Here is a 27,967-nt window from a genome sequence, read left to right on the forward strand (position 1 = left end):
CTATCGCTCACAACCATCTGTAGTGAGATCTGGCGCCCTCTTCTGGCGCGCGGGCATACACTGAGGCAGAATGTTGTATACATAATAAATAAGTAAATCTTTTAAAAAAAAAAAACGGGAAGTTTTTAGAAGACGGACCTCTTGTCTCTGGGAAGGTGAAAACTTGGCAGCTTTGCACAGTAGGCAGCGAGGGGCAGGCTACAGGGTCAGTAATGTCACCAACATTTCTTGAGGCAAATGTGTGTCATCAGAGAAAGCCACTGAGCCCACAGCTGTTATGAATGAACCATGAGCAGGGAAGGGGGAAGGACAATAGCTCGGAAGCTGGGGGGCAGGGTGCTTTGTCCTAGCTTTCCTGTGTTTTCCTGATGCTTGCATCTGTGAGACATTAAAAATATTTTTAGTCCAGTGGTTTCCATTCTTCTACCTTTGTTTGCCAAACTTCCTTTGCTGTCTCCCTTGCGTGTAGGTCCTGCAGGGTCTCACTGCCCTGAGGCAACAGAGTGCACCCCTGCTTTAAAACAGACCACTTAAAGAAGCCCTAGGTCTGGGGTTTTCCACTGAGTGTAAAATCTTGTCTGTTCCCATAGATAGCGTGTTAAAGACTGTTGAAGACACGTCTTGGCATGATTAATTGTTGGTGTTGGATTTGCTCATTCTTGGTAGAATTCAGGAAGAATTTCTGCACTTCTTATGTGTAGTATGTTTGCATGCAGTTGCTTCGTGCTGTTCCTTGGTTTATTTTATGTGCGGGTATAAATCGCGTTATGTGTTTATTTAGGATGTTGAAGAAGTATACGCTGGGGACATCTGTGCATTGTTTGGTATCGACTGTGCAAGTGGAGACACATTCACGAACAAAGACAACAGTGGCCTTTCTATGGTGAGCCCTGTAGCTGCAAAGCTCTGCAGCATTTGAATTTTAGGCTTCTATTTTATATGGAGTGTATTTTATATGCAGCAAAACAGCTACAAAGGTTTGCATTAACTGTTCCTCGTGGCCTTTGTTGGTTATAGCTCTCTGACTATCAGCTAGATAAGTGCTCTGTGCGGGCCTACTTACCTGGTTTTTCTTAGTAAGAACGTTCCACAATCTTGCAAAATTTTAATGTGGAAGAAAATTTCTACATTCTAGATAAAACTTGGAACATGTAACTCCAGCTCTTCTACTCTGGTCTGCTACCCACTCTGGATGCCACTTTAATTCTTGTTATTATCAGGATGTTCCCAGTGGAGCACTGCTGACTAAATCAGGGACCGGAGAGTGACCTCTTCCAGTAGCCCAGAAAACTATAAGGCCAGACTATAATATTTAGAATAGACTTGGGGATAGCAACATGTCTGTGCGTGGAAGGTGTCTTAGTGCCGGGTGGTGGTGGCACACATCTTTAATCCCAGCACTCGGGAGGCAGAGGCAGGTGGATCTCTGTGAGTTCGAGGCCAGCCTGGTCTACAGAGTGAGTTGCAGGACAGCCAGGGCTGTTACAAACAAACCCTGTCTTAAAGAAAAATAAAACAAATAATAACAACAACAAATTATTCTGTGGGTTTAACAGATTATTATAAGGCCATTCAAAACCCATAAATCTGCAATTTTAGGATCTCAATAAGGACATTTTATCTTTTAGATTAGGTCTCGTGTAAGTGCTTGTCATGAGCTGGGGAGATGACTTAGTGGCTAAGCATCCATCTGCTCTTGCAGAGGAACCAGGCTGGGTTCCCAGCACCCATATGGTGACTCGCAGCTACTTAGCTCCAGCTGCAGGGGACCCGGCACCCTCTTCTGTCCATCCTGGGCTCCTGCATGAACTTGGTGCTCATATGTACACACAGACAAAAACACTTGTGTGCAAAGCCAATGCCTGCCATTGCACTGTGAAGCGGCTGCTTGTGGGAATTGTGCTCTTAGACACTGAAGGGAAGGGGCTTGGTTAACCTCACTTCTGCCCAGTTCTCCCTGCCTGGTCCTTGGCCAGGTTACTTCCTGTTCCTTTCTAGCCTTCAGTAACTTGACTTGTGACATGAGAATAGTTTCTGCTTCTTAGACCTGCCGTTGATCAAATAAGATGTGTATATAAAGACTGAAGCCCCTTCTGTTTCCCTCATTATGAATAAAACCTAACTTATCAGAGGACTGCAACAGGAATGTAAAACAGGCGATGGGAATATATGCTGTGCCACCATTTACTCAACTTCCTGGTCGTGATTATGTTCAATAGTTAGGTCAATAAAGTCGATAAGTTATTTGGGGAGGTAGGAGTTCATGTAAGTATACATCTTTGTTTATTCATGTTACGTTCTTACTTTATTTAATACAAAACAGACTAAGACCCATAATGTCCAGCCTGAGGTGTTGACTAGCGATTGCCTTTTGGTTTGATGTTAATGGAGTATGCCAATTGCTGAATCATAAAACTGTCTTTTAGTTATTTTATGTTTTCTTAAAAAATTTTTTTTTTTTTTTTTTAGGAATCAATTCACGTTCCTGAACCTGTCATCTCAGTAGCAATGAAGCCTTCTAACAAGGTAGGCGTTTAAGCTTTAACAGATTGCTCTGAACGTGAGCTTTCTCTTGTCATTCTCCTGTTGACATGGCGTCTTGTGGGAAGCAGCACTGAGCTGGTTTCTCCTTCTTCTGTTGGTATTGAGATCGGCCTTTTAAGGTACTCATCGGTCCTGATAAGTCCTCAGTGCATTTGAAGGAGTAGATGGCATTTAATAGTTTGACAACTCTTAACCATAGCATTGACGTCTACCTTCTTGGAGTCTTAGGTTACTGAAACGGGGAGAAGGTGTTTGTCTCAAGTTGTAATGACACTTCATTGTCACTCCTTAGGGGGCTATCATGTATTTCTGGACTTTGTGTTGTTTTGAGACGTCTGATTATAATACCACAAGCTAATAAGGCAACTTTCTGAAACTTCACCTATAATTTCATATTAAGGGTTTTAAATTTACGTGCTGTTTTTAGAGTTATATATTAGGTTTGGTATCATTTGGCCTTCTAGAAAGCCAAGATTGCTTGAATGCCTTGCGTTCATATTGCTCTCCATTAGAATCAGTTCAATCCTGAGCCATAGTTCCTTAGTTCCTAAGTCACCTTGTTGGAGTTAATTCATTCGTGTATTGATTGAGTGAACATTTTAAGACTTCTTGCCATCTGAGAATTGTCATTTACATATTTGGGTAAATTGTCTTGTAGAATACATTATTAACATCTGCTACTTTGTCTGTTTTGAGATCTATACTGGAAAAGTATAGAAAGGAGAAAGTCAAGGGAGCAAAAGTCATGGAAACAGTCCATCTTCTTGGGATCTCGTGGGGGCTGACCCTCGCATCTTACCTCTCTGAAAGGAGCTCTGTTTCAAGTTCTTTATTAAGGCTGCTAGCAAGGTTAGGAATGAAAGGTCTTTGTGCCTTCCAGTCTCACACTCAGAGCTCACGGTCAGTAACGTGCCGTAGCAGAAGGGAATCGGGTGAAAACATTTAAGAGTGTCTTCTCACACGTAAATTTGTTCCAGTCACCTGATGAAGTCATAGTGAGCAGGAACTGTGCTTCACCGAATGGGAGTGTGGCTAATGGGAGAAAAGTCGAGCGTTAACTGAGTGCACCAGCTTAGGAACTGATGCCCTCGAGCGTGTTACCTGCGTGGCCTCGATAAGTTACGTACCCTTTGTCTACAAGCTTACATCGCAGTTATATCTGAGATAGTATGTGCAGTAGGCGTTACAGCTCCAAGCGTGTGATTAAAGGTGCTGCTAATTCTCATACAAGATGTGTTCGTTTTTTATTGCTACTGTAATTTCCAAAAACTTAGTAACGTAAAACTACACCATTGTATTCATTTTATAGTTCTGTAGATTAGAGACTGATATGATTCATTACAGTTTAAATTAATCAAGCAGGGATGTATTTGTGTGCGTGTGTGTGTGTGCATGTGTGTCCATCCTTTTCAGTGTGAGTGCAGGCATGTGTTAGTGAAGGTCAGAGGACAGCCCCGTGTGTTGACCATCACTTGTCGTCTAGTTTGAGAGAGAGTCTCTCTGTTGTTCACCCCATGTGTACCAGGCTAGCTGGCTGGCTACCTTCCAGTGAGTCGCGTGTCTCTGCCACTCACCTGGCCATAGGAGTACTGGGATGATGCTACCGGATCCAGTGGTACATGGGTTCTGGAGATTTGGACTCAACTCCGACTGTGAAGCAAATGTTTTCCCCCCTGAGCTCCCAGCTCAGGGTTGTATTCTTTTCTGGAGGCTCTAGGAAAAACTTTTTCCTTGCTTGCTCACATTTATGGGGAGAATTGGGCTCCTATGGGTATATGATTGGGGTTTCCATTTTCTTTCCTCCTCAGGGTTGCTCCGAGCTTCCAGAGGCTGTGCACCTGTTTCTGGCTTATGGCCCTTTCTGTCATCTTTAGCTAGAATGTATTTATTGTGGATATATGCATGCAGAGGTCAATGGCATTCGATCCACTGGGGCTCGAGTTACAGGTGGTTGTGAGCCCCTGACATGGTGCTGGAAACTGAACTCTGGTCCTCTGGGAGAGCAGGAAGTTCTCTTAACCCCTGAGCCATCTTTCCAGTGTTCCCTTCCCTCCTCCACCATGCTTAGTGCTGGTAGCAATGGGTTGGGTCTTGTTCCTGCTTCTCTCCTGCCTTTTTCTCATCAGAATGGCTTTCCTCTCCTGTCTGCTTTATTCCACCTGGAAAGACCCTTGGGTTGTGTTGCGCCTACTCTGAGAGCTCATAGGATGCTCCCTATCTGGAGTTGAGGGAAGTGGGCATCTTAGCCTGCTCACTATGTGGAATTACATCAAAGTACAAAGGTATATCAGATGACCGAGGAGGTTGTTTGGAAACAAACATCTCGATGTGCTATTTCCTTTGCTGTCCGTCTTCTTCACAGAGCAGTCGATGCTCTTGATTCTACGGAAGACTCTTGGTAACACTGACTGTATTACATCTTGATTCTGCTGAAGACTCTTGGTAACACTGACTGTATTACATAGCGGATCCAGAAGTGTCCGGCGCTTCCTTCACTCGGGCAGCTCTCACGGATAGTTTGGCAGTGTGATGGGAAGTGAGAACAAAATCTTAGACCCTTGTTTTCTGTTTTCGTATGAAGAGAAAGTCCTGTTCCGCTGACTGGGCCCTGGTCTTGGCTGTGGTGGCCATGATTTTTTCCAAAAAGATCGGGGTGGGACTAGATATAGACCCTCTTTATTTCTTAGTTGCCAGTATATATGGATTTATTCAGTAGCATCTCAAAAAATACAGTTGTTTTTCATGCTTAACCCTATAATAACTTTTCTTCCTCTTTTAAAGAATGATCTGGAAAAGTTTTCAAAAGGCATTGGCAGGTTTACACGGGAGGACCCTACATTTAAAGTCCATTTTGACACTGAGAGCAAGGAGACAATTGTATCTGGAATGGGAGAATTACACCTGGAAATCTATGCTCAGGTATGGTCCACAGAGCAGCCCTGTGCAGCTGCCTTTGTTACTAAGTGTGCTTTGGCCTGGCAGAGTGACCTTCATCCCATAATCACACCTCTGCAAGGTGAGGCAGGAAAATTAATAGGAACACAAGGTCATCAAGATAAAAAGCCAACTGATGCTCAAGGTACTGACTAAGTTGATAGCGCTTCTCCAGGCTTTGCTATGGTTTGTATCCACGCATGGCACACTGCAGTGTTTTCCTTCTTGTGTTAAAAATTAGTCATTTTTTATCCAAGTCTTTGTTAAACATCATGGATTCCTATAATCTAGGCTCTGGGATTTGTAATAAGACCCCCATCCATTCCTGGTCGATTATCAGGTCAGATAAAGTAAGCCTTGTGGGAGACAGCCTGTTTGTTTGCCTACCTCCCAGGACTTCGCTTCATGAGGACCAGAGAGGTGGCTCAGTGGTTAGAGCCACTTGCTGTGCTTCCAGAGGACTTGAACCCGGTCGCTAGTACCCACGCTGAGTGGCTCACAACCTCCTTTAGCTCCAGCTCCAGTGGATACAGTCCCCTATCCTGGCACCCCACACACGTGGCGCATGCATACAGATACAAACATATACATAAACATGAAGGCCAGGGCAAGGTAGCCTTAATCCCAGAACTCCAGAGTGAGAAGCTAGGCTCTTTCTGAGTTAGTGCCAGCCTGAGCTACAGAGTAAGTTCCAGCCAGAGTGACAGAGGCCCTGTCTCACAAATAATCACCTAATTAGATTAAAGCATGGAGATGGGGGACGGTGCACACCTTTAATCCTAGCACTTGGGAGACAGAGGCAGGCGGATCTCTGTGAGTTCCAGGCCAGCCTGGGCTACAGAGTGAGTTCCAGGGTAGCCAGGGCTGTTATACAGAGAAACCCTGTCTGAAAAATCAAAAAAACAAAACAAAACATGGAGGCCAGTTCCATACAGATTTAAAACAAAACAAAACAAAAACCCTCTTCCTAGATCAAGTGTAAATATGGTCAAAATGTAAACAAAAGCTAACACTGGTGGAAATTGTGGCCTGATTGTGTCTTTGCAGTTAGGATAGCAAACCCTGATAAAAGATTTGTTTTTCCAGCGAATGTGCTAATATGAAACAACAGTAGATTGCGGTTTTCCAGTGAATGTGCTAATATGAAACAACAGTAGATGCGGTTTTCCAGTGAATGTGCTAATATGAAACAACAGTAGATTGTGCAGATAGAGCAAATGGAAGAATATAAATTAATGAGTCAAAACTGGAATTTACTTTTGTAAGATAGGTAAAGGTAGTTTGTGTTATTAGACTATCACATCTGATTCTTGCCAGTTACTAAAATGACTTAAGATTTACTATTCAGTTATTTTCTGTATTTCATTGAACAATGCTAAGGTATTTTTTTCTTCCTTTTACTTTATAAAATATAAACAGTGTTACCCCCCTCCCCCACTTCATTTTAGAGAATGGAGAGAGAGTATGGCTGCCCTTGCATCATAGGAAAGCCCAAAGTGGCCTTTAGAGAGACCATCACCACCCCTGTGCCGTAAGTATACAATGCAGTCAGATCCATGAGACTGAAGCGGGCTTTTTATTCGGGGATATACACAGTATTGTTACTGTTGGAAAGACAATTTTATGTAGTAATACTCTTGCTTATGGAATCTGTGCAGCTCGGTGCTGTAGCTAAGACAAACAGAGAGACTCCGTGGGATTCATTTGGTATTAGGCTGGGTGCCAGTGAGGACAGTCATCCCCATCATTAGGAACGTTTCCATTTCATCTGGGCGTTAGGGGCTCTGTTTACTCCGCTCCCAGGTCCTTCGGGAGGCGGCTGTTGTGCTTGACTTTTGTACCATACTGTGGATGCCACAAAACTTGCATTTGCCAGGGAATGATCTCCTGCAAGTAAAGACAGTTAGTGCTGTTAGGAAACTCGAAAACATAACTGGGTTTGTACTTGTTGGCAATATTTACAGTGCCTTCATCAGGAACAGCAGCAGCGAGGCCAGCTGCTGCAGAGATGACGCACCTCAGCCTGGTGCCTGCTTGCATTTTCATTAACTTATGTAGAGTCAAAGGCACGAGGTGACCGTGTGGTGACAAAAGAATTCCTGATTTTCAAAGTGGCATCAAATAAAGATAAGTCGTATATTACCTGTGACGCAATGTCGTGGAGTAGAATGGTATAATCTAATTCAATGAAGTCATCATTTCTTGGCTATGACCAAAAAAAAAAAAAGCATTTAAATAATATTATGGCAAAATGACATCTTAATATTTTTGAGTTAATGTTGATTTATAAAAATGAATTTGAAGTTCATAACTGCCTTCAACTTAGCCTGACAGAAATATTTTCTTATCTCGAATAAACAAATACTTTCAAATCACATTTTAAAAATCATTATTTTGTATTTATTACTTGTGTTTCTGTTTCCTCACTTGCTAAGCCGTGGCAGCTACTTAGAACATCCCTGTCCGTAGCTTCTTATCTAGGGAGCCTTAGTGTCAGCCACAGCAGTGGGAATGCCCGCGGAAAGGAGCCACTCACACGCATTCTTTAGAAAACTGACACCGATAAAGGTGATGCCTGAGTTATCTGCTTTGACAGTTACGCTTCGTTCTGTACTCTGTTACTTCGGGAAGAAAAGGCATGTGTGCAGTGAGCTACACAGAACTCCTGCGTCTGTGGGCTAAAACCATCATCAGAAATGTCCTGTGCCCGTGAGACTGAGGCTTTTACACTTGTCCTTGCCGTGCTGAGACTCCAACGGGCAGCACAAGGCTCTTGTGGGGCTCCCCAGCTAACAGTGCTTATAAACATAGATCTAGAATCGCCACTCTCACTTTTAAAATCATAATATAGTGAAGGCTCACAGGTTGCTTTTTTTTTTTTTTAAATACACATAAAAAAAGGCTTGTATGTTTCTGGGTGTGTCTTGAGAAATCATGACTGTGGTTTTACGGCCTGTACCTGGCCTGGGTTGATGGTCAGTAGGAATGTTGTAACCAAGGTTGGTGTCTGTGAGACGCCCGTGGAAAGCATCTCACTGTTCCTCAAAGGCTGCAGTATTGGTAGTTCTGGCCTCTCTCTCTGAGCGCTATAGCTGCTGTCCTGCCAGCGGTTATGGTGTCTCAGGAGTGGTTACCAGGGTCCCCGGGACACAGCTCGGGCTCTTCCGCAGTCTGTTGCCTGCACACCGAAAGAGGCAGCAGGAAGCCCCTTTCTCTGTTTATGGAAACTGTCTTTGTGTTCTTAGTACACTTCTTGTTTCCCATCAGCTACTAGTTGAATATCCCCCAGTTAACCTCCAAAAGGAAAACCAAAAAATTTATTCATATGTATTTCTGGTCTAGGAAGATGCATTTCTACAGACCCATGGTATTAGGCTCTAGGAAGCAGAAGGCTCGTAATACGATGTGAGGTCGTCATTCTGACTGAGGGATTACAGAAAGGGATCATGCACGAGCCAAGCAACAGCCAGAACTACTCCAAGCTTTCAAAGACCACGGTAGCCAGGGAACCACCATTCAGCAGGGAAAAATGCAGTTAGTTCAGTAGTTCTTGACAATAGCAATTCAAATACACTATTTAGGTTGCTAAAAAGGAAGTATTCTGTATTGAACTTAATAACCCCCCCCAAAAGGCCCAATTTTAACTCACAACTTCACAGTTTCAAAGTGCCCCTTTATTTGTGAGTGCTATAAAAAGCGGCCTCCAACAAATTAAAGACAAGGTGGTTCATTAAATGTGTGTAGTATATACCTGAGTCTTTGTCTAGCATATGCTAATAAAGCTTCAGCCCTTTTGCTCTGGAAAAGAATCTGAATAACGCATCATAAGTAACTAAGTCTGATTGCCTTGGCATGAAAGATTAAGAAAAGATTAAGAACAGTAACTTGCGAAAATGCCATATGCATGGTAATAGTATACTGTGGAGAGAGGGGGGGGGAGAACGTACCACTTGCTTGACCGTTTGAATCTGTGCCATCTTATACCATGTGTCTTCGGTCGAATTCTGCCACATTATGTAACCACAGGCGACCCAGGCTAAGTGGCGAACTGGCTTCATTTGTGGAGACACATTTCCAGAGCTGTCTGGTAGAGGAAACATTTACATGCTGAATGTAATATTAACCTTTCTAGATTAAAAATCAAAATTCTTAGTCATGCTTCCTAGTGTTCTATAATGTGAGTGAAAACTAAATTAAGCCATGCGTGTGTAAAACTCCAGATCCTCTTTTTATTGGTGGATTAGAGTAGAAATCAGTACTTTTGTAAAAGTCAGTTTTAACATAGTTAGACATAGTTAGCATCAAGCAATTTTGAGCATGGGTAATCGTACATCTCAAGCGTGTTTCCCGTGCTTTATGCGTGTACCTGGAATGTTTTGTGCTTGTAGTGGTTCCTTCATAGACATAAGCCTTTGATAAAATGTGTTATCTTCTTCATCCGGGTTCTTGCCGATTTCTCCGTCAAAAGTGAAGCTGACCTCTGGGGCAGCACCTTGTCCCGTCTGCGGGTAAAGGACTTCCGCTGTGCAGTTCACTGTTACCTGCTGTTAGAAACATTTACTCACAATTGTGAGGTCTCAGGATGTGGGGAGTTCCAGCCCTGAGACTGCCTGTATCCACTGTTAGTGGGTACCACTTTAGTCTGACCTCACAGCACAGGACTGGTCTCTTCTGAGTGTGCCTCCTGTCCTTCCCTGCAGACACAGTGGCCTCTCCCCACTCCAGAAGGAAGGGGTAGAGTAGCAGCTCAGTGCCTTTCAGGGAATTTCCTGAGTTCCTGGAGTTGTTCTCCTGGAAAGGGCGAACTTTCCAGTTTCAAGATGGCTGTGCTGCAAGCTGTAGTTCCCTCTTTTAAATTTATTCCACTAATAATTTGACAGGCATAAAATTTTTCCAACTTTCCTGCCCTGTTACTGAAAGATTAGTGGACTCACACACAGTTGGCCATTCTATTGCTCCCAAATTCCTAAGCGTACTTAATTTGAATACCCAGTTAAAAGGCGGGCGTAAGAAAAGCAATCATAACTGGAGAGTAAATTACTACATTCAATCATACCAGGCCTAAGTTCAGACTGTTCGGATGTGTGATCTATCTGAACTTAAATGACTGACTTTCAAAATAATTCAATAGAAGAACCAAGGCAGTGCACGCTGTCTCACACGGCTTTGCCCGCAGAGATGCTGCCGTTTGTACGCAGAAATTTCACAGCAGCAATAGTAAAAGCTCAAGATCAAACCCCGCAGCCAGAATGATCTAGAATATTCCGATCAAAATGTATTTGCCAGACAGGGCATTTAACTTACTTTTTGGATAATTTCTTCCACAGAAAATTTAAGGTGATACTTGTGCCCTCTTCCTGGAATATCCTGAAATTAAAAAAAAATATATAGCGGAGAAAAGATATGATATAATAAGTCAAATCTTTTCAGTTGGGGCCTTCTCATTATTACGTGGCTGGAGGTGGCTGGTGTGAGGAAATACACTTAGGCTTTGCTTCTTTATAAGCATAACGCGATGGGTTCATGCTGACAGTTTTCATGAATGTGTGTATTGCTGTACCTCCTCCCCGCTCCCCCAAGCCTTACTTCCTGAGAAGGGCCCTGTCGCCAAGTGTTTAGCATCCAGTTTGGCAGTCTCCAGCAGATCTGATGGAAGCATAGAGAGCAAGTGCACAGATACAAAGGCGATAGGGGATACACCTTTGGAAAGGCTTATCGTAAAGCCCAGGGTACCGGAGCATCCCTCCAGCGACACAGTTGATTAGAGGCAGATCACTGTCAGGTGATAGAGCCAGTGTGTATGCATGCTGTTTGACTTGATCTGCCAAATGCTACTTCAACATATCTATCCTATGAGATAATTCACTTTTAAATAAAAAAGATAAACTTGAAATTTACACCTTATTATCTAGTACAGCTTCAAAAATAAAACCTTTTTCCTTGTCAGCCAAAAAAAGAAAAAGAAAACCAACCTGTGAACAGTTAAGATTGTGTCCAATGGGGGGGGGGGGAGCGAGGGGGAGACGGGAGGGGGCTGAGTCCTTAAACCTTAGCCCAGCTTCAGCCAGGGCTGCGCATCATCTAAGGCAGGATGTGGGTGGCCAGAGCCTGGCAACAGCCCACACTGCTTTTGTCCTCTTACAAGGGGCTTGTTTCTCACGGTTTCCTTTTGGGTAAGGGCTGAAGAGTTGCCTTGAAAGTTTAGGGAGTTGTCTGGAGGCCATGAGCTTCTGTTGGCCAAGACAGCCCGCAGATTGAGAAACAGTGACAGCTTCCAGACTGTTGAGAACACCTCCTCTCTAGACCTCGTCTCACCGCGGGAAAGGGGGATTTTGTGCGTACAAAATCTGTGTCTGCGTGGGTTGGCCGCAGGGGTTCTCTGCGGGACGGTGGAAGCAAACGGTTTGGGGCTTTGTTCGTGGGACCCTGTAGGAATGCGAGTTTGGGAGGCGGAGCCGCTGCCGTAGAGTGGGGGAGCAAGCGGATCCTAGCTGGGGCTCGGGACTCACCTCCTTGCTGGCCTGCTGGACGGTCTGCACCTGGAACACCTTGTGCGGGGTCCCCTGCTGGTAGTTGATGCAGTTCTCCGCCACCGAGGCGGCCCTGGAGGCGGCATAGTGGGTGGCTGGGATCTCCATCTTTTTGACCAGCGAGTGCGGGCTGCCCTGGTTTAAGGGGTTCGCAGTGGATGCAGAGTGCGGAGGCTCGCGTGGTCTCCGAGGTGGTGGAGAAGCCGGCAGCTGGGCTGGGTGTGTGTGATCCTCAGCGCCTTCCTTCCCTCTTCCTCCTTCGCGCAGGAAACTGTTTGGGCTGTGGCTCTGCCGCTAGGAGCCCGGGCCCCGCCCCGGGGTAGGCGGGGGCCTCCTGGAGAAAAGCCCGGGCATTCCCTCCGGCTCCCGCTGGCTCCAGGCTGGGCAGGTGGGCAGGTACGGGGTGGGGCACTCAGGAGGCAAGGGAGGGGTCTTCCAGCCTCGCCTCAGTGGGTCCTCTAGAGTTCTTCAGCTGCCTCTGGCTATTTCATGTACAGATTGGTATACGCTTTCCCTCTAATGGGCCTCACTGGGCAAGGTGCAAAGTGCTCCAGGTGTGCTCCGCCTTACTTTCCCGATCTCAGACCTCAGCTCACCTCAGCTCCCTTCCTCTGGAGTATGATCCAGAGTGGAGAGGCAGAAAAAACCATGCTATAAAGTTGGGGGACTAACTGGGATCAGAAGAGAAATTTACAGTGTACCCGCAGACCTCCACTACCCCACTGATCTTACAAATATGAGCCTTAGTGGGTGTGAACCACCACTCCTGGCTCTCTCTCTTTTTCTATATGTATGTATATGTCTGTGCACACGTGTGTGCAGACACATCAGATCCCCCGGAGATGGAGTTCCGTGCAGTTGTGGATGCTGGGAGCCAAACTGCCGTGTGCTTGACTACTAAACCATTTCTCCAGCCCCATCTCTTTATTTAAAAGGTAGATTGTTGAAGGATTTTGGGGCAGTCTGCTGTGTATGTTGTAGTGACGCTCTGAGAAGAAGGGGACTGTGCTGTGTGCTACTGAAGTTTTCCTGTGAGTGAGAACTTTTTTGGACTAGGTGGGTTTTTAAGAAATAATAAGCAATATAGCATTTCTCACCCCATCCTGTTACTTCCAATATGAAGTAATTGGAGGATAACAAGATGTTTTTTCTCTTGAAATTGAAGATATATTTCTTTTTCTTTTCCTTTGAATAAGTCATTGATCTATGAACTAGCCCTTTAGGGTGTGTGTGTGTGTGTGTGTGTGTGTGTGTGTGCGCATGCATGTGCTGAGGTAAACGTTCCTTGGCTAGTGTCCAGGAAAGAGTGGCTGTGTAGTTAGTGAGTCAGAAGGCACTCTGCAGGGCCTGCAGTATCAAGTTTCATAAGCTTCTAGCTGCATCTCCTGTAATTACCATAGACTTCTAGTCCGAGTAGTCAGGCTACAGCGTGGGCTTCTGAAGTCAGCTTTTGGAGAGTCAGATTGTGTTGTTAATAATTAGCATAGATTATGTCATGAAGGTACTTAAGTATTCATATTGACTTAGGTTCTCTTAAAATTATACTTATTACCTTAAAGGGGAAATCTGCTTTCGTTTAAATGTTGAATAAGTTGAACTGCGAGAATATCATTCCCATATCCGTGCCTTTTTTTGAAAGGTTTCTTAGTATTTTGCCTGCACACTGTGTAGGTGGAGGCAGGGAATCTCTAGAGTTCCAGACTACCCGGGGCAGCGTACTGAGACCCTGTCTCAAAAAATAAAAAATTAAATAAAATTGAATATATGAATTAGAGATAAATAAGACCCCCCACGGTTCTCACTAGCATTATGTTTGATATGACATGGTATTTTGATAAGGCTGCCTCTCACAGCTGCCAGCAGTGTGACTCTAGGCTAGAGGTTCTTTGGCGTTCAGTATGGCAGCCGGCCGGTGTCCTTTTAACTGATTCCTATAAAATCTGTTTTCATCAGTCTGGCTGGTGACCCATAGTCAGGGTCTAGTCAGTTTATATTTTCTTATTAGCATTCTAGGAAGATGTTGCCAGTCCTGGTTTTGGTGGTAGGGTGCAGTCACGTTTGTCTAGTTACTTAGTCTCTCTGACCCTTAGGTCCTGTACCTCTGAAATGATGGCCGGAAATTGTAATGCTTTCTGGGTTTAGTGCACACCAAGTACTTGACACAAGCCTGGTCCTTACATTCTGTCACTTGGCTTCCTCTCATTCATAAGTTACATTGTCCCTAAAAGTATAGAATTAACGTGGATGTGAGCTGCTTCTTCGGACATTGGTGCCTGAAGGACTCAGCAGTCTGGAGTGCCCTGTATCTGTCCTGTGTGGTCTCGTGGTTGCTGTCTCGGGCTTGCACACTTGAGTTGCTAAGTTGATGAATTTTCAAGTTGGTTTAAATAGCTGTGATTAGATTTAACCATAGTTAATTTCTATAGCACAGATACAGACTATTTCCTCATTAAAAATCTGCATACTTTATTTTGTTTGGTATGGGTTGGGGTACGTGTGCACTGTGGTCAGACTGTGGAGAGAGAGGACACCTTGTGGGACCTGGGTCTCTGCTTCCTCCGTGCGGTCCCAGGGGTTGAACTCAGGTCATCAGACTTGACAGCAAGCTCTCTTCCCCACTGAGCCCCCTCTTTGGCCTCTGCTGCCTTAGGGAGCTGTTGTTGTTAGCTGAGAACAAAATGTCCAGTCCTCAGAGAACTTTGAGTACCTGGCAGTACCTCCATTTCCGCACCTGGACACCCTTCCACTGGATTTCTCTGGTGACTTTGTGAGGGTTTCGCCCTCTGCTTCCCTTCTCTTGCTTTTTAGAGATGTTTTTCCCTCTCAGGGAAATTAAGTTTTCACTCTCTGGGGCTTCCCAGCCCATCCTGAAGCTCTTGGCCACTGGAAGATTATTAGAAGGCAGTTAGTCAGACACGCGCACACTTAGGCTCTTCAGGAAGTCTGCCCCTCCAGACACGCATCTCCTGCCATTATTCACGTATGCTTCTTCCCCGCCACTTACAGCTTGTCCACTAATGTCTGTCGGTCCACCTGTAGATGGCGTACCCACTTCTGAAAGTGATTATCCCCGGAAAGTCTCAGGTTGAAGGAAGAAGCGCCTGGCAAACAGTATCTACACATGAGATGTTTTTCCTAAGAAGTAGCCTCCGGTGAACTGCATCTCCATGTGTCCTGAGAAATAGCTGCCTGTGCGCTGTGTCTCCATGCTTGAGATTCGTGTAAAATATCATTCCATCCATTGGCTTGATGTAAACGCTAACTTAAGTTCATTTGAAAGCCGTGTTTGGCTCGCCGTTATCATTTTGTCATTAATCATTTTCAGGTCTTAATTAGTACATCTGATACTCCCTTTAAATCACCTCTGTATATAATGCCAAATGGTAAAATCCAGTAGAAACTGCCTAAATAAATGAACTGTGGTCATCCGAGTTCTTATTTTCAAGTAACCATACTTGTTTACTGCGTTGTGTGACACGGAAGGGCGGCAATCCAGATGTAGGTTATTAGAAGCTGTGGATTGAGCCCATTAGAAGAATGCAAAACATGATTGCTTAGGTGATACGCCCCTCGTTCACTCCTGGGTAAGAACAGAAATGAAGAATTTCTTCTAAATAACTTCTATAATAAATTTCTTAGTACTATAATAAATTTCTTAGTATGGCCATCATAGTCAAAGAAAAAGGCTTTAAAAAAATATGAAATGTGGATTTTGTGTAAATTTATGGGCGTTTATTTCATTTTACTGACTAACACTCTGTTTGTCCTCCTGCATCACTTGCAGGTTTGATTTCACACATAAGAAGCAGTCCGGCGGGGCTGGCCAGTTTGGGAAGGTGATCGGTGTGCTGGAGCCCCTGGCCCCAGAGGAGTACACCAAGCTGGAGTTTTCCGATGAGACCTTCGGGTCCAACGTGCCCAAGCAGTTTGTGCCTGCCGTTGAGAAGGTGCTGTGCAGCAAACCTCTGTAGGGTCTGTCTGTGTTTGAAGGCGGGTTATTTGGTGTTAGATCACATTTCTGTCCTGTCGGGTTGCTCCGTCGTGGCTCCTTCCAGTTAACCGTCCTTCCTTATGGACCGTCAGGCTCTCCGTCTTCCAACCTCCAGTTGAGGGGCTGTGGACACAGGCTGTGACAGTGGGGTATAATCGCTCTTCATAGATTGCTGCTACTGCCTTGACTGTACTCAGTCATTACAGTGTGCAGTAGTCTTAGGGGCTTCTGAGAGTTCTGTGTGTGCTGCTGTAGGAATGCTTGTCTCTTAAGACTCTGGCACCTGGCTTCTTCCCTACTGTGTTTTTTGCTGCTGCCAAATGTGCTTTTGGTAAAGGAAGAGCTACTTTGTTTGTTTTGAGACAGGCAGTCTATACTTAGCCCAGACAGGCTTGGAATCAAAGAGATCTACTTGTCTCTGCTTCCTGAGTGCTTTGGTTAAGGGGTGCCACTCCATCTAAGCAGAGCTAGTTAAACTGGGAGTAAACGATTACCTGCACCTTTCAAAAATACCGAGGTCAGAAACGGTTTTACGTGTGGAACTGCAAAGAGCTGCGCGCTCATGAAGCACCAGTGCTTGCTTCCCTTTCTCCATTACTTGTACGCTCTAAGCAATTGTTTATTTTGTAGACAGCAGGTTATGATTTTGGTTTCAGTGGTAATAGCATTTTTTGTTGTTGTTGGTAATGCATTCCACTCTTATTTTAAGATTATCCTTTGCCATTCACACACTTCTAAATACCAGATGTCTCCAAAATTCACAGAAGAAGAAGGAGAAGAATAATTTACATATTTTTCAGCTTACATAGTTTACAGTTTTGAAATGTCAGAAGTAACCCGCTGCGTGTGTAGCTGTGTGACGGACCTGGAGGAGTTCTGAAGTATTTAGATGCCTGAAAGGGAGTTGCAAACTTGTCAGCTCTACTCTTTAAATATATGCCGTTTGTTGTATGTAAATTGTGCCTTAATGAAGCTCTCTTTTAAAAGGGAGTTGCACTTGGAAAACTGAAATTCCCTTTAAGTCTATTTCTCTTGCAACCTTACACGGTGATTTTTCTGGTGTGATCTGCCATTCCAGCCGAGTAGTGATAGGTCTGTAACAGGGGCTCAAGCCACAGCCTCTGCTTACACGTGTGTTTGGAAAGAGTTGGTGACCTAAGGCCCTGATGCCTCTGGGAGGAGTGTAAGCATTAATAACTCCTGAAGCTGAGGTTATGGGCAGGGCTGGTGGTGCCCTTGGCTCCCTTTTCCAGCCTCCTCACACCTTCATTCACTATCCTGTTCCATGGGATTGTTCATCTCATGCCCAGCTTACTCAGAACATTTTTGAAAAGTGTAAACAGCATTATATCTTAATAACATTACATTTCTGACCTGTTCTGGAATTTGGGGCGTGCTCTCCAAGTGAAATCTCATTGCAGTTGTATTCATTCGTTGTTAGGGGTTTTTGGATGCCTGCGAAAAGGGTCCTCTTTCCGGTCACAAGCTTTCTGGGCTACGGTTTGTTCTGCAAGACGGTGCACACCACATGGTTGATTCTAACGAAATCTCTTTCATCCGAGCTGGAGAAGGTGCTCTTAAACAAGGTACACTATGTCCCAGTGCCCTCCATCTCTGTCTTCCTTGGGAGACAGTTTGTATTCTCCTCCATGCAGAACTGGGGATGGAGGATGGCAGGGGAGGGAGGGATGCTTATAGACTGGAGTGGAGGGAGATAACTATGGGATGGAGGATGGTAGGGGAGGGAGGGATGCTTACGGATTGGAGTGGTGGGAGATGACTCTTGCAAAATCAGAGCCTACCCTGTTGTAAATTTTCTGGGTGTTCATTTTTAATGTGTTTAAGTTAATATATAATCTGAAGTTCAGGTTTTAATAGAGAAGACAAATGCTCAGAATTCTTAAGAAGTATTTTAAAGATAAATTATCTACTTGTGTTATTTTTACTCATTTATTTAAATGTCAAGGAGTTCATAAATTTCTAAGTATTTTTTTCATATATCACATTTTAAGCTGTGAGGCATTATTGTGAGAATGAAAAAATGTTTTGAAAGAATTCAGTAATCTTTATGCATAGTATAGACTTCCCGCTACACTGCTAAAATTATCACCCTTACTAAAACTGTGAACTAAAACTCTGAGCAGTTGCAGGCAGGCATATCTGACTCTTGGCTTTTTTTTTTTCTTGAGTGCTCTACTTGTGTGCTTGCTTGCATGGCAGAAGAGGGCATCAGATCCCATCATACATAGGTGGTTGTGAGTCACGATGTGGTTGCTGGGAATTGAACTCAGGCCCTCTGGAAGAGCAGCCAGTGCTCTTAACCTCCGAGCCATCTCTCCAGCCCCCTGATTCTTTGCTTTTAATTCGGGGAAGTGGGAAACAAATGATAGCAAAACTATGTGACATCAGAATTATCCAGCAGAGAATTTCATAGTCATCCTGAAGCCAGGAAATTTAATTTTCTTTGTCTCCTGAGCCATATCTGCTGTTTGTCACTTCCTTAGAAATGTACATAAGTGTCTTTACGTAATAAAATTATGATCCATAAAACATTTCAAAAGTATTTCCAGCCGGGCGGTGGTGGCGCACGCCTTTAATCCCAGCACTCGGGAGGCAGAGGCAGGCGGATCTCTGTGAGTTCGAGGCCAGCCTGGTCTACAAGAGCTAGTTCCAGGACAGAAACCAAAAACTATGGAGAAACCCTGTCTCGAAAAATCAAAAAAAAAAAATTGCACCAAAGAGAATTAAAATAAGCAGTAGAGAATTAATATTTCTTAATCATTATTTTCTAAGCAGTCAGTCTATAAATCCGAATTCTGTTGATTCCGTATGAATTTCAGCTTTTTGAACTCCTTTTGGTCTCAGTTTGCACCCGTGATTAATGTTAGGCAGTGTCTGGGAGGACAGCTGTTTTCTAGACTAAGCTGCTAATTCCTTAAAGTTAGTAATTCTACTCAGGTTTTCAGCTGTAAAAGGAAGAGCTGTCCTCCATTTTCTTTATATCTGCTGCATAGTAAACAGGCCCTACAGTCTGTGCTGTAGGAACTGGTCAGTCTGAGGAGGAGAAGCGCCGTGCCCACCTTTTGACCTTGAGATGTGCGCTGCTCCCACACTTCCTAAGCTAACGTTAAGTGACTTTAACTCTTCTTAGTAATACAATTGAATTTAAAAGCACCCATTGTTTTATGCTGATTCTTGATTAGAAGTTTGTAACTTTCATGGAAAGATGGGTTAGATAAAGCTAAGATAGAGTTGCTGAGGAATTCCATCTGGACAGAACCTTCATCTGGTGATGGATGGAGATAGAGACAGAGACCCACACTGGAGCACTGGACTGAGCTCCCAAGGTCCCAATGAGGAGTAGAAGGAGGGAGAAGACGAGCAAGGAAGTCAGGACCAAGAGGGGTGCACGCACCCACGGAGACAGTGGAGCTGATCTACTGGGAGCTCACCAAGGCCAGCTGGACTGAGACTGAAAAAGCAGGGGATAAAACCGGACTCTCTGAATATGGCGGACAATGAGGGCTGATGAGAAGCCAAGGACAATGGCACTGGGTTTTGATCCTACTTCATGTTCTGGCTGTGTGGGAGCCTAGCCAGCTTGGATGTTCACCTTCCTAGACCAGGATGGAGGGGGGAGGACTTTGGACTTTCCACAGGGCAAGGAACCCTGACTGCTCTTCGGACTGGAGAGGGAGGGGGAGAGGAGTGGGGGGACGGGGAGAGGAGTGGGGGGGAGGAGTGGGAGGCTGGGAGGAGGTGGAAATTGTTTTTTTCTCAATAAAACAAAAAGAAAGTTTAAAAAAAAAAGCTAAGATAAATTACCTGCACATCAATTAACATGTAACTTCATCCTTTTTAACCCTTCCTCTATTTAAATTAAGGAAGTGCCAATGTAAATGCCTGTAATACACACATGCCCACGAGAAGGTAAATGAACGAGGAATTACCTGGTGCGTGCACAGAAAAACCTCAGGATTATAATTGAAACAAGCTGTGCAGACAAGCAAGGTGCTAGCATGAAGACAGCTGATTCGGGTTTCTCTGTGTGGTTCTTATTTCTTCATGATTAGAGACAAAATAAATAGGAAATTATGTCCATAAATAAATTCAAGTAGTTGCCAAAAATAGAATGTAGTATTAAGAAGAAAATGCATTAAATTTTGAATAAAAATAAAGATCGATTTTTAAAGTCCTCAAAAAGAGAGAGTTTTGAGTGTTAACTTTTGCCGCCTTTAACCCCAGCACTCTGGAGGCAGAGGCAGAGGCTCTGAGTTCAAGGCCAGCCAGGGCCCCCAGAGAAGTCCTGTCTCAAAAATACAGAGAAACTTAACTGAGTAAATAAAATCAGGAGCCGGGAGTTCTCCCCACAAGTAAAAGAACTGATGCATGATTGTCCCCGAATGCCACTCGAGGGCTCTGGGGCAGAGTGATCCTTGCTGAACGAGCTCGGTGTCAGGGTGGCTTTTGCTTAGGCTGTCGTGTCTATCGTACGTAGTAATCTGTGATGTAGTGTCAGGATTAGAAGGTGGTTTAGATTCTCGTGTATTCCAATTTAAACCAAATTTTGAGCTTGCCTCAGAGAGCAATCAGTGGTGTAACTTAAAACTAAAGTATGGAACCAGATGTGCATGGCCTGCGTTGGCCTTAAGACGTGGGCGTTGCTGTCACCTCCATATCTGGTTTTTTGGAAAGAAGACCATGCTTATTCTCCCAACACTGGCCTTCCAGCCTCTGAACACAGCCAGCATTGTGTGGTTAGCGCATTAGACCCGGCACTGTCTTCTCTGGGATCTCTTGCCATTCCATGCCAGGCTTTGAGTTGAAGTCTTTCTTTTTCTTCCCCTTACTGTGTAGAAATAGGCCCAGCACTTGAAGGGAATATTACCTGAAAATGTACCTAGTGTGTGTATGTGTATGTGTGTGTGTGTGTGCATATGTGCATGCATGCGTTTAGACACACTGAATACAGTTCTTCCTGTTATGTCGCCTTTGAGTTAGCATCGTACCGCGCCACTCATTTCCCAGCATGCTCGCCTTGGTTGTGGCGTTTACTGATCCCTTGTGTGTGATGTTGAGTACATGAGAGAGCTTATCTTCACAATGACCTTAGAGCTGAGAGAACTGAGGTTCGGAGCCATTAGTTTCCTAACCTAAGCTGGCATATTAGTTTGGTAGAGCTTAAAGTTAAACCTAGACTAACTAGTCTTAGCCCTTGACTACCTCCTCATCAGCCACATGAGCCCCTGGCCTGCTGATGCTGGTGTTTTTGCTAGTGGATTGAAATAGGGAATCAGCAGTGTTAGTAATAGAAACTAGTGCATAGACTTATAGTGAATTGGGTATTGGGATCTATAGGTAAATTTAAGAGTGCTGTTTGCAACTACTGAGACGTTATGTAAATGGCATAGGAACCTGACCGGCTGTGGAGTTTGTCCCTAGTTGAGGTCCTGGTGCCAACCCTCCTGTTCCTGAGGAGTGTGTTAGGTCGTCACTCTGACACTTACTGCACTTCAGACCGTGGTGTCTTCAGAGGCGCCTGTATAAATATACAAGAGAGGTTGTATGATTCCGTACAAACAGAGAGGTGCCTGGAAAACCATGGTTATTTCCAAACACAGTAGCTTCTTAGTTGTCTTTCCTGTGTTTTGCTTAAAAGCTTTTATTTGGGGACAGTGCAGCTGGTCTGAGGCTAAACATTCTGCTCTAGCAAGTGACTAAATTACGTGTAAATATTTGAAGTTTTATTTTACTTCCTCCATAAATATTAGTCAGTGTTTGTAACTAAGAAGCACAGTAGCTGTGTGTTAGATGGGACAAGAAAATACACAGAGTTTCATGTTATGGGGGCTGTTACCATCTAGTCGGATGGTTTTTAGTTATTGGTGAAGAAACTTAAGACCTGGACAGGTTTTTCACAAGAGGCAATAATTTGTCAGAGGACAGCAACTAAAACCCCGAGTCTCCATCAGACAGTGAAATTGTTCAGCCTAGAAAAGGGAAGGCTTCTCAGAAGTGACTCAATTCTTCTCTTCAAGTTCTCTCCCCTGCCCTGTGATAAGTTTACATATATGTGTGTGTGTGTGTAAATGTATATATACACTATCTATACATTATATATACACATACATATAATATGTTTGTATGTATGTGTGCCAAGGACCACTAAGAAAGCGTGGGTTTGCGCTGGTCTCGCTCCAGAGCGTGTCTGTGTGTGCTGATCACAGAGATCAGGCAGCACAGCTGCACAGTTTGCATAGCGCAGGGCTTGGTGACTGATGCTTTCTGTGTTCAGCAGATTAATGAGATTTAAGGATTTTCCTTAAATATTTTAAAGTAAGCTAATCTTAATACTAGCAGCAGAGTGAAACATTATCTCTTGGAATTTCCACATAGATAAAACTGTTACCATTACTATAAAAAAATAAGTCCGGGGATATTAGAAGCCTATCGCTTGTGTACCTTTGGGAAAGTGCCCCCTGCCTCATGTAGAATGGGAAAGAATTCCAGTTTAATGAAGAATGTACTTAACTTTTCTTTCTGTTGTTTTTTATCTTTAAACGCAGCCTTGGCCAATGCCACATTGTGTATCATTGAACCCATTATGTCCGTGGAGGTTGTAGCTCCTAACGAGTTTCAGGGAGCAGTGATCGCAGGGGTAAACCGGCGCCACGGAGTAATCACAGGACAAGACGGGGTCGAGGACTATTTTACACTGTATGCCGATGTGAGTACGGTCACCGATGGCCTCCCAGGTCTCTTGTTTGTCTTTTGAGATGCAGTCTCCCACTGTAGCTCAGGCTAGCCTGGAACTCAGGGTGACCCTAGGCCTCAGCCTCATGAGGTAACCCCTCTAGGGTACAGCTTTGTCTTGCTTTTGCGAGCCACTGAAGCAAATAAATTAGTTTTGGCTTTGGAAATTGTAGAGCAAACCCAAGCATTTGCTTTGAATTTGTAGATTCTTATTTTTTTGCAGTTTGTGTAATTTTCTTCAAGAGCAAATCTTGAGTGCAAAGGCCAAAAATAGGATTCTTTATATCCTGACTATTTGTTTCTTAGATATATAGTTATTTTTTTCTGCTTTAACTTTATTTTTATAGGTGCTTTATTGTTATAAGGCTAGTATTTCATTCCCTGATCTGTACCCGTCTTAAATCTCATAGAGGAGAAGATATTGGTCCCATTACAGATCACCTCTAGGAAGACCATGCTGTGTAACACGTCGGTTACAGAGGAGGGCTTGGTGCAGCTCAGTGGGACCTCTGGGTTCAGTGCCCAGCAAGACACACACACACATGCACGCACGCACGCAGTGGAAATTCATTAACATTTCCACAGAGAACACGTGTGAGTGTCTGAACTGTGGAGATGAGAAGGGAGGGGCAGCAGTGGTGTCCACTCTGAAAATTGAAGGTTTGCTCTAATTATTCCTGTCAAAATCATTTTCAAATAGGATCTCCTGTCTTGGATAAGGCAGAAGTGACTCTGGCTTTTGAGTCTTTAAACCTAAAATTGTCAGTAGAAAGCGAATTATAAAGCTTTAAAGATTGTGCTCAATATTCTTCAACAAGTGGCGCTAAAATATTTATTATGCTTGCTTTTAGGTTCCCCTAAATAATATGTTCGGCTACTCCACTGAACTTAGGTCTTGCACAGAGGTAAGCAGCTTTAAGATGGAGGGGAACCTCGGGGCACCCCGCAGAGTAAGATCAGCTCTGTGCTTGAGAGCCCCAAGCCAACCAGCCTCCCTGTCTCCGCCTTCTAGGGTAAAGGAGAGTATACGATGGAGTACTGCAGATACCAGCCCTGTTCCCCGGCCACACAGGAGGAACTCGTCAATAAGCATTTGGAAGCTACAGGTCAGCTTCCTGTAAAGAAAGGAAAAGCAAAGAACTGACTCTCCTCACTTTGCATGTAGTGACTTATTTGACACAAGATTAGGAGAAGATGGATCCAGGAGAATGAATTCAGATGGCCGAATTTTAGGAGCCCTGCTGTCTCCGGTTCAGGAGATTCAGTCTATTTGCAAAGATAATTATGTACATATATTTAAACTATTGACTATTTTATTGTTTAATGAAAGACATTAAATAAAATTATATTATTACTGAAGTATATTGTAACATTTATCTAAGGGAAGAAGAGAATATTATTTCAGCTTAGAATATATTTAAATTTATTTTATAATTTTTTTGACAAATGTGTGTAGCCTATGTTGACCTCAAAACTCACAATCCTTTTGCCAAGTACTAGGACTGTGGGTGTGCAGCCCGTGCCCCCCACAACCTTATGTGCGTGTGCTAGGACTGTGGGTGTGCAGCCCGTGCCCCCCCACAACTGTGTGTGTGTGTGTGTGTGTGTGTGTGTGTGTGTGTGTGTGCTAGGACTGTGGGTGTGCAGCCCGTGCCCCCCACAACCCCGTGTGTGTGCTAGGACTGTGGGTGTGCAGCCCGTGCCCCCCACAACCCCGTGTGTGTGTGCTAGGACTGTGGGTGTGCAGCCCGTGCCCCCCACAACCCCGTGTGTGTGTGCTAGGACTGTGGGTGTGCAGCCCGTGCCCCCCACAACCCCGTGTGCAGGTGTGTGTATGTTTACGGTTTTGTGTGTGAATGTGTACACCAGGGGCTGTGTTCTCATTGTCTCCTAACTCAGTCTTGAGATACCGTCTCTGACTAAACCTGGAGCTGGAGTGTGACTGACCCCTGGGATCCTCCTGCCTCTGATTCCCCAGCACTAGGGCTGCAGGGGTGTGCCATGCCCGGCTGACCTTACCGGGTTCTGCAGCTTGAAGTTGGGGCCTGTAAAACTGAGCCATCTCTCCAGCTCCCTCTTTTTATCATGAGAATTTTCGACATTCCGAAAAGCTGAAAAACAGTCCAGAATAGCCATGTACCTTCTTCCATTCACAGTCAAGAGCCAATGCTTTTCAGTGGTTTACTTTTCAAATAAGTTGCCCATTGTCTCTGTGGCATACATTGATTTAAAAGTTACTCCGTTGAGGCCGTGAAAGTAAACATTGTACATCACGACACTTCTTGGAGTATCATTTAAACGTGAATCATTATGATCTTACTAGAGAGCGTTTTCAGATTCTTCGCTGGGTTATTAAAACGCTGAAGATGGCAAATGGCTTCAATTTGTGGCTTCTGCACACTTAGAACCGCTCTGTTAGCACAGTGTGATTTACAGTCTTGTATTAGACAAGAACAAGGGGCTCACATATGTTCTCCTTAGTTGTATGCATAGATTCTGATGAAGCAGAATTTGTCGAGTTGATGACCAGTCAGTTCAGTCTCGTGGTAGATGCTAGTTCAGTTTGATTAATTGGAGTTTAGCCTATATTGTATTCATTGAGATTAAGAAAGAACGAATGTTAAGCTTTCGTTTCCAAAATAAATTGGCTTTATACCTTTAAGAATTTTTTCACCCCAAAACCTCTGAAGCCACGGACATGCTCTAGTCTGTTTTCCTTGGATAAAAGTAGATAATAGAAATAAAATAGTTGTTTTTATTTCTTGTGGGGGTTTGGACAGGATTTCATGCCTAGCCTTGACCTCTTGCTCTCACCCGCCACCTCTGACCTCTGATATGCTGCGGTTACAAGCCTGTGACCCCTTATGCAGCCTCTTTGACTTTCGTTATTTGTAGACTTTATACTTTTAGAATTTTAGGATATGAAGATTTAAATTGCCTGTCTGCTTTTAAATTAGATACACTGTCTAATTTAATTCTTGTAACCTTGTGAAAGTAAATACTCTGTCTTTGTAACAAGAGCAAACATACCGAGATAGATTTTTTGAAGACCATGCAGCTGGCTGGATACTGTAGCTACAATTATTCACCAGCCCCATTTCCTCCAGCATGTGTGTGGCTGTACCATAGCATCAAACCTGGGAAGTGTTTGCTCTGGGTCCTGAGCACATTCTCAGTAAGGAAACACTGCACAGAATGTAGTGCAGTCTCTGCATATCGAGAATAATCAGAAACATGGATTAAAAATTGTATTTTTAGTTTGCTAAATATTCTGATTATACCATCAGGAGGCAGAGACAGGTAGGTCTTTGTGAGTTCAAGACCAGCCTGGTATACATTGTGAGTTTCAGGTCAGCCAGAGCTACACAGTGAAACCTGTCTCATGAGAAGACTTGGGAGGGAAGAGAAGAAGAGCAGAAGAGGTAAGGAGAGGAGAGGGAAGGGGAGGGGAGAGGAGGGGAGGAGAGAGGCTCTAATAACTGTCCTGGGTACCTAAGCCATCTGCAGCCTTTCATAGGCAAATGGCGTGGGTCCATGTGGGAGCGGGAATGGAATGGAATCTCGTATGACAGGAACAGAGCCATATCTGTGGCTAACTCATTATATTAGTGATGGGTGGGTGGTAATCGTCAAACAAAGCCTATAGCATAGGAAAGGTTAATGTGGGTATTAATAAATGAAGATTTTTGCACTACTATTTTGAAGAGTAGGTTTAGCTAATTTTTTTTTTTTTTTGGTTTTTCAAGACAGGGTTTCAGGTTTAGCTAATTTAAAGAAGGTGTTGGCTTGGGTTGGGGAGAGGCCGCACTAGTGGCTGCTGCATGCCTCCCCTCTCCTGGCTCACTTAAAATTCCCTGGAGCTTTAAGCCTTTGATGTTGAAGGCCACCGCAAGGTCACCTGCACACAGGCCCAGGGCACGATATTAAAGGTTTCTGGTAATTCTAATGTATAATATCAATATTCTTTTGTGAGATGTCACAGTTGGGCTATTGTTTCTTCAGCTGATAACTGTCGTTAAAGAAACAGTTCCGTTTTGTGTTATTCTTTTCCTCCCTGCTTAATTGTGTAGTTTGTGAATCAACAAAATTTTACCAGTTTTGAAAAATCGGAATTTTAATATTTTAACGTGTGATTATTAAATTTGGCAGCCAAGGAGTGCTGCAGGCAGAAAGGAGTGATCGTGACTTGTTGGAATTCTCCCACTGAAGAAGGTAGCTCTTTGTGTTGTTGAAACTGTACTTTGTTGAGCGAGAATGAGAAGTCTTCAACTAATTTAGCTTTTTTTCTTCACTGAAGAAACAAACCCACTTGTTTCTCTAGAGAACGTGCTGGTTCCCTTACCCCTTCATGTGTAGGCTGGGGAGCTTGATGGCTGAGCCTTGTGTTTTGAAAGCGAGGAAAGGGCACAGAAATGACCCAAATTTTCTAAAAATTGAGAGAAGTCAGTGTGTCTTGAAGGACTAGCATCCAAGTCCAAATATAGACATTTCAACTGACCATCATCAAATGAACTGTCTTAGCCACTGTTCTATTGCTGTGAAGAGACACCATGACCCTGGCAACTCATCGAAGAAACCATCTAATTGGAGGCTGGCTTACAGTTCCAATGGTTTGGTCCACTATCATCATGGCAGAGAGCATGGTGGCACACACACAGACGAGATGCTGGAGAAGTAGATGAGGGTTCCACATCTGGACAAACCTCCACGCCCACCTCCAGGGACACACTTCCTCCAAGGAAGTTCTTTCAAATAGAACCACTCCACGGTGACCAAGCTTGGAGCCTGTGGGGGCCATTCTCATTCAAACCGCCATGTGTATGACCTAGAAAATTATGATTCAAGCAGGAAAAACTGAAACCGAACAGAGTAGAAGGAAATTGCAGACAGAACCTGGTACCACTTCTGATACACTGCGAAATCCTGAAAGTTGTGGGGAGACACGAGGTGGATGTGATGGTCAATTTACTGTCCCTGACACGGTGACTCGGAATTTACGCTGCTAGTGGAAAGAGGGCTTGGGGAATTTCCCTTTTCATTTTATGCCACGGCAAATGAAGTGCTTGCTCTGTTGTTAGCCAGTGAAATCAATGTTAATTACATCAAGCTCACGATCTCAGCATTCATGTTAGGAAAGATGTTCTGATGAAGACCCGGAGAAGCGCTTCGTTGCTTTTCCTTTGCGTCTTTTGTGTCCCGTTCCCTTTCACACTCT

At 44.1% G+C, this 27,967-nt stretch overlaps 2 protein-coding genes across 2 annotated transcripts in view; one reads left to right on the forward strand and one right to left on the reverse strand.

The window, feature by feature from the left end:
• Gfm1 (G elongation factor mitochondrial 1) overlaps positions 1 to 24,111 on the forward strand; it is a 41,871-nt gene extending 17,760 nt beyond the window's left edge. Inside the window, exons 10-18 of the mRNA XM_075950370.1 lie at positions 782 to 883; positions 2,470 to 2,526; positions 5,326 to 5,463; positions 6,927 to 7,009; positions 15,793 to 15,955; positions 17,441 to 17,585; positions 22,566 to 22,726; positions 23,604 to 23,657; positions 23,765 to 24,111. Of these exons, the coding sequence (XP_075806485.1) occupies positions 782 to 883; positions 2,470 to 2,526; positions 5,326 to 5,463; positions 6,927 to 7,009; positions 15,793 to 15,955; positions 17,441 to 17,585; positions 22,566 to 22,726; positions 23,604 to 23,657; positions 23,765 to 23,896 (1,035 nt within the window). The 3' untranslated portion in view covers positions 23,897 to 24,111. The remainder of the gene's footprint in view (positions 1 to 781; positions 884 to 2,469; positions 2,527 to 5,325; positions 5,464 to 6,926; positions 7,010 to 15,792; positions 15,956 to 17,440; positions 17,586 to 22,565; positions 22,727 to 23,603; positions 23,658 to 23,764) is intronic.
• On the reverse strand, positions 7,034 to 12,286 carry Lxn (latexin). The gene is made up of 6 exons (XM_075950371.1): positions 11,988 to 12,286; positions 10,783 to 10,845; positions 9,845 to 10,022; positions 9,426 to 9,562; positions 7,622 to 7,684; positions 7,034 to 7,365 (listed from the first exon to the last, which is right to left on the reverse strand). Exons 1-6 carry the CDS (start codon positions 12,114 to 12,116, stop codon positions 7,267 to 7,269), a joined length of 669 nt encoding a protein of 222 aa, XP_075806486.1. The 5' UTR covers positions 12,117 to 12,286; the 3' UTR covers positions 7,034 to 7,266.
• Positions 24,112 to 27,967: the final 3,856 nt, after the last annotated feature.

The sequence above is a fragment of the Microtus pennsylvanicus genome, chromosome 16, assembly GCF_037038515.1.
Source record: "Microtus pennsylvanicus isolate mMicPen1 chromosome 16, mMicPen1.hap1, whole genome shotgun sequence".
NCBI classification, from domain to species: Eukaryota; Metazoa; Chordata; class Mammalia; order Rodentia; family Cricetidae; genus Microtus; species Microtus pennsylvanicus.

Coding starts and splice junctions, on each gene's coding strand:
- Lxn (XM_075950371.1), bottom strand. CDS start 12,116: ATGGAGATCCCAGCCACCCACTATGCCGCCTCCAGGGCCGCCTCGGTG. Junction 7,685..9,425: donor TTCAAACGGTCAAGCAAGTG/GTACGTTCTCCC, acceptor TTTTGGTCATAG/CCAAGAAATGATGACTTCAT. Junction 7,366..7,621: donor TCCACGACATTGCGTCACAG/GTAATATACGAC, acceptor CTTTACTTGCAG/GAGATCATTCCCTGGCAAAT.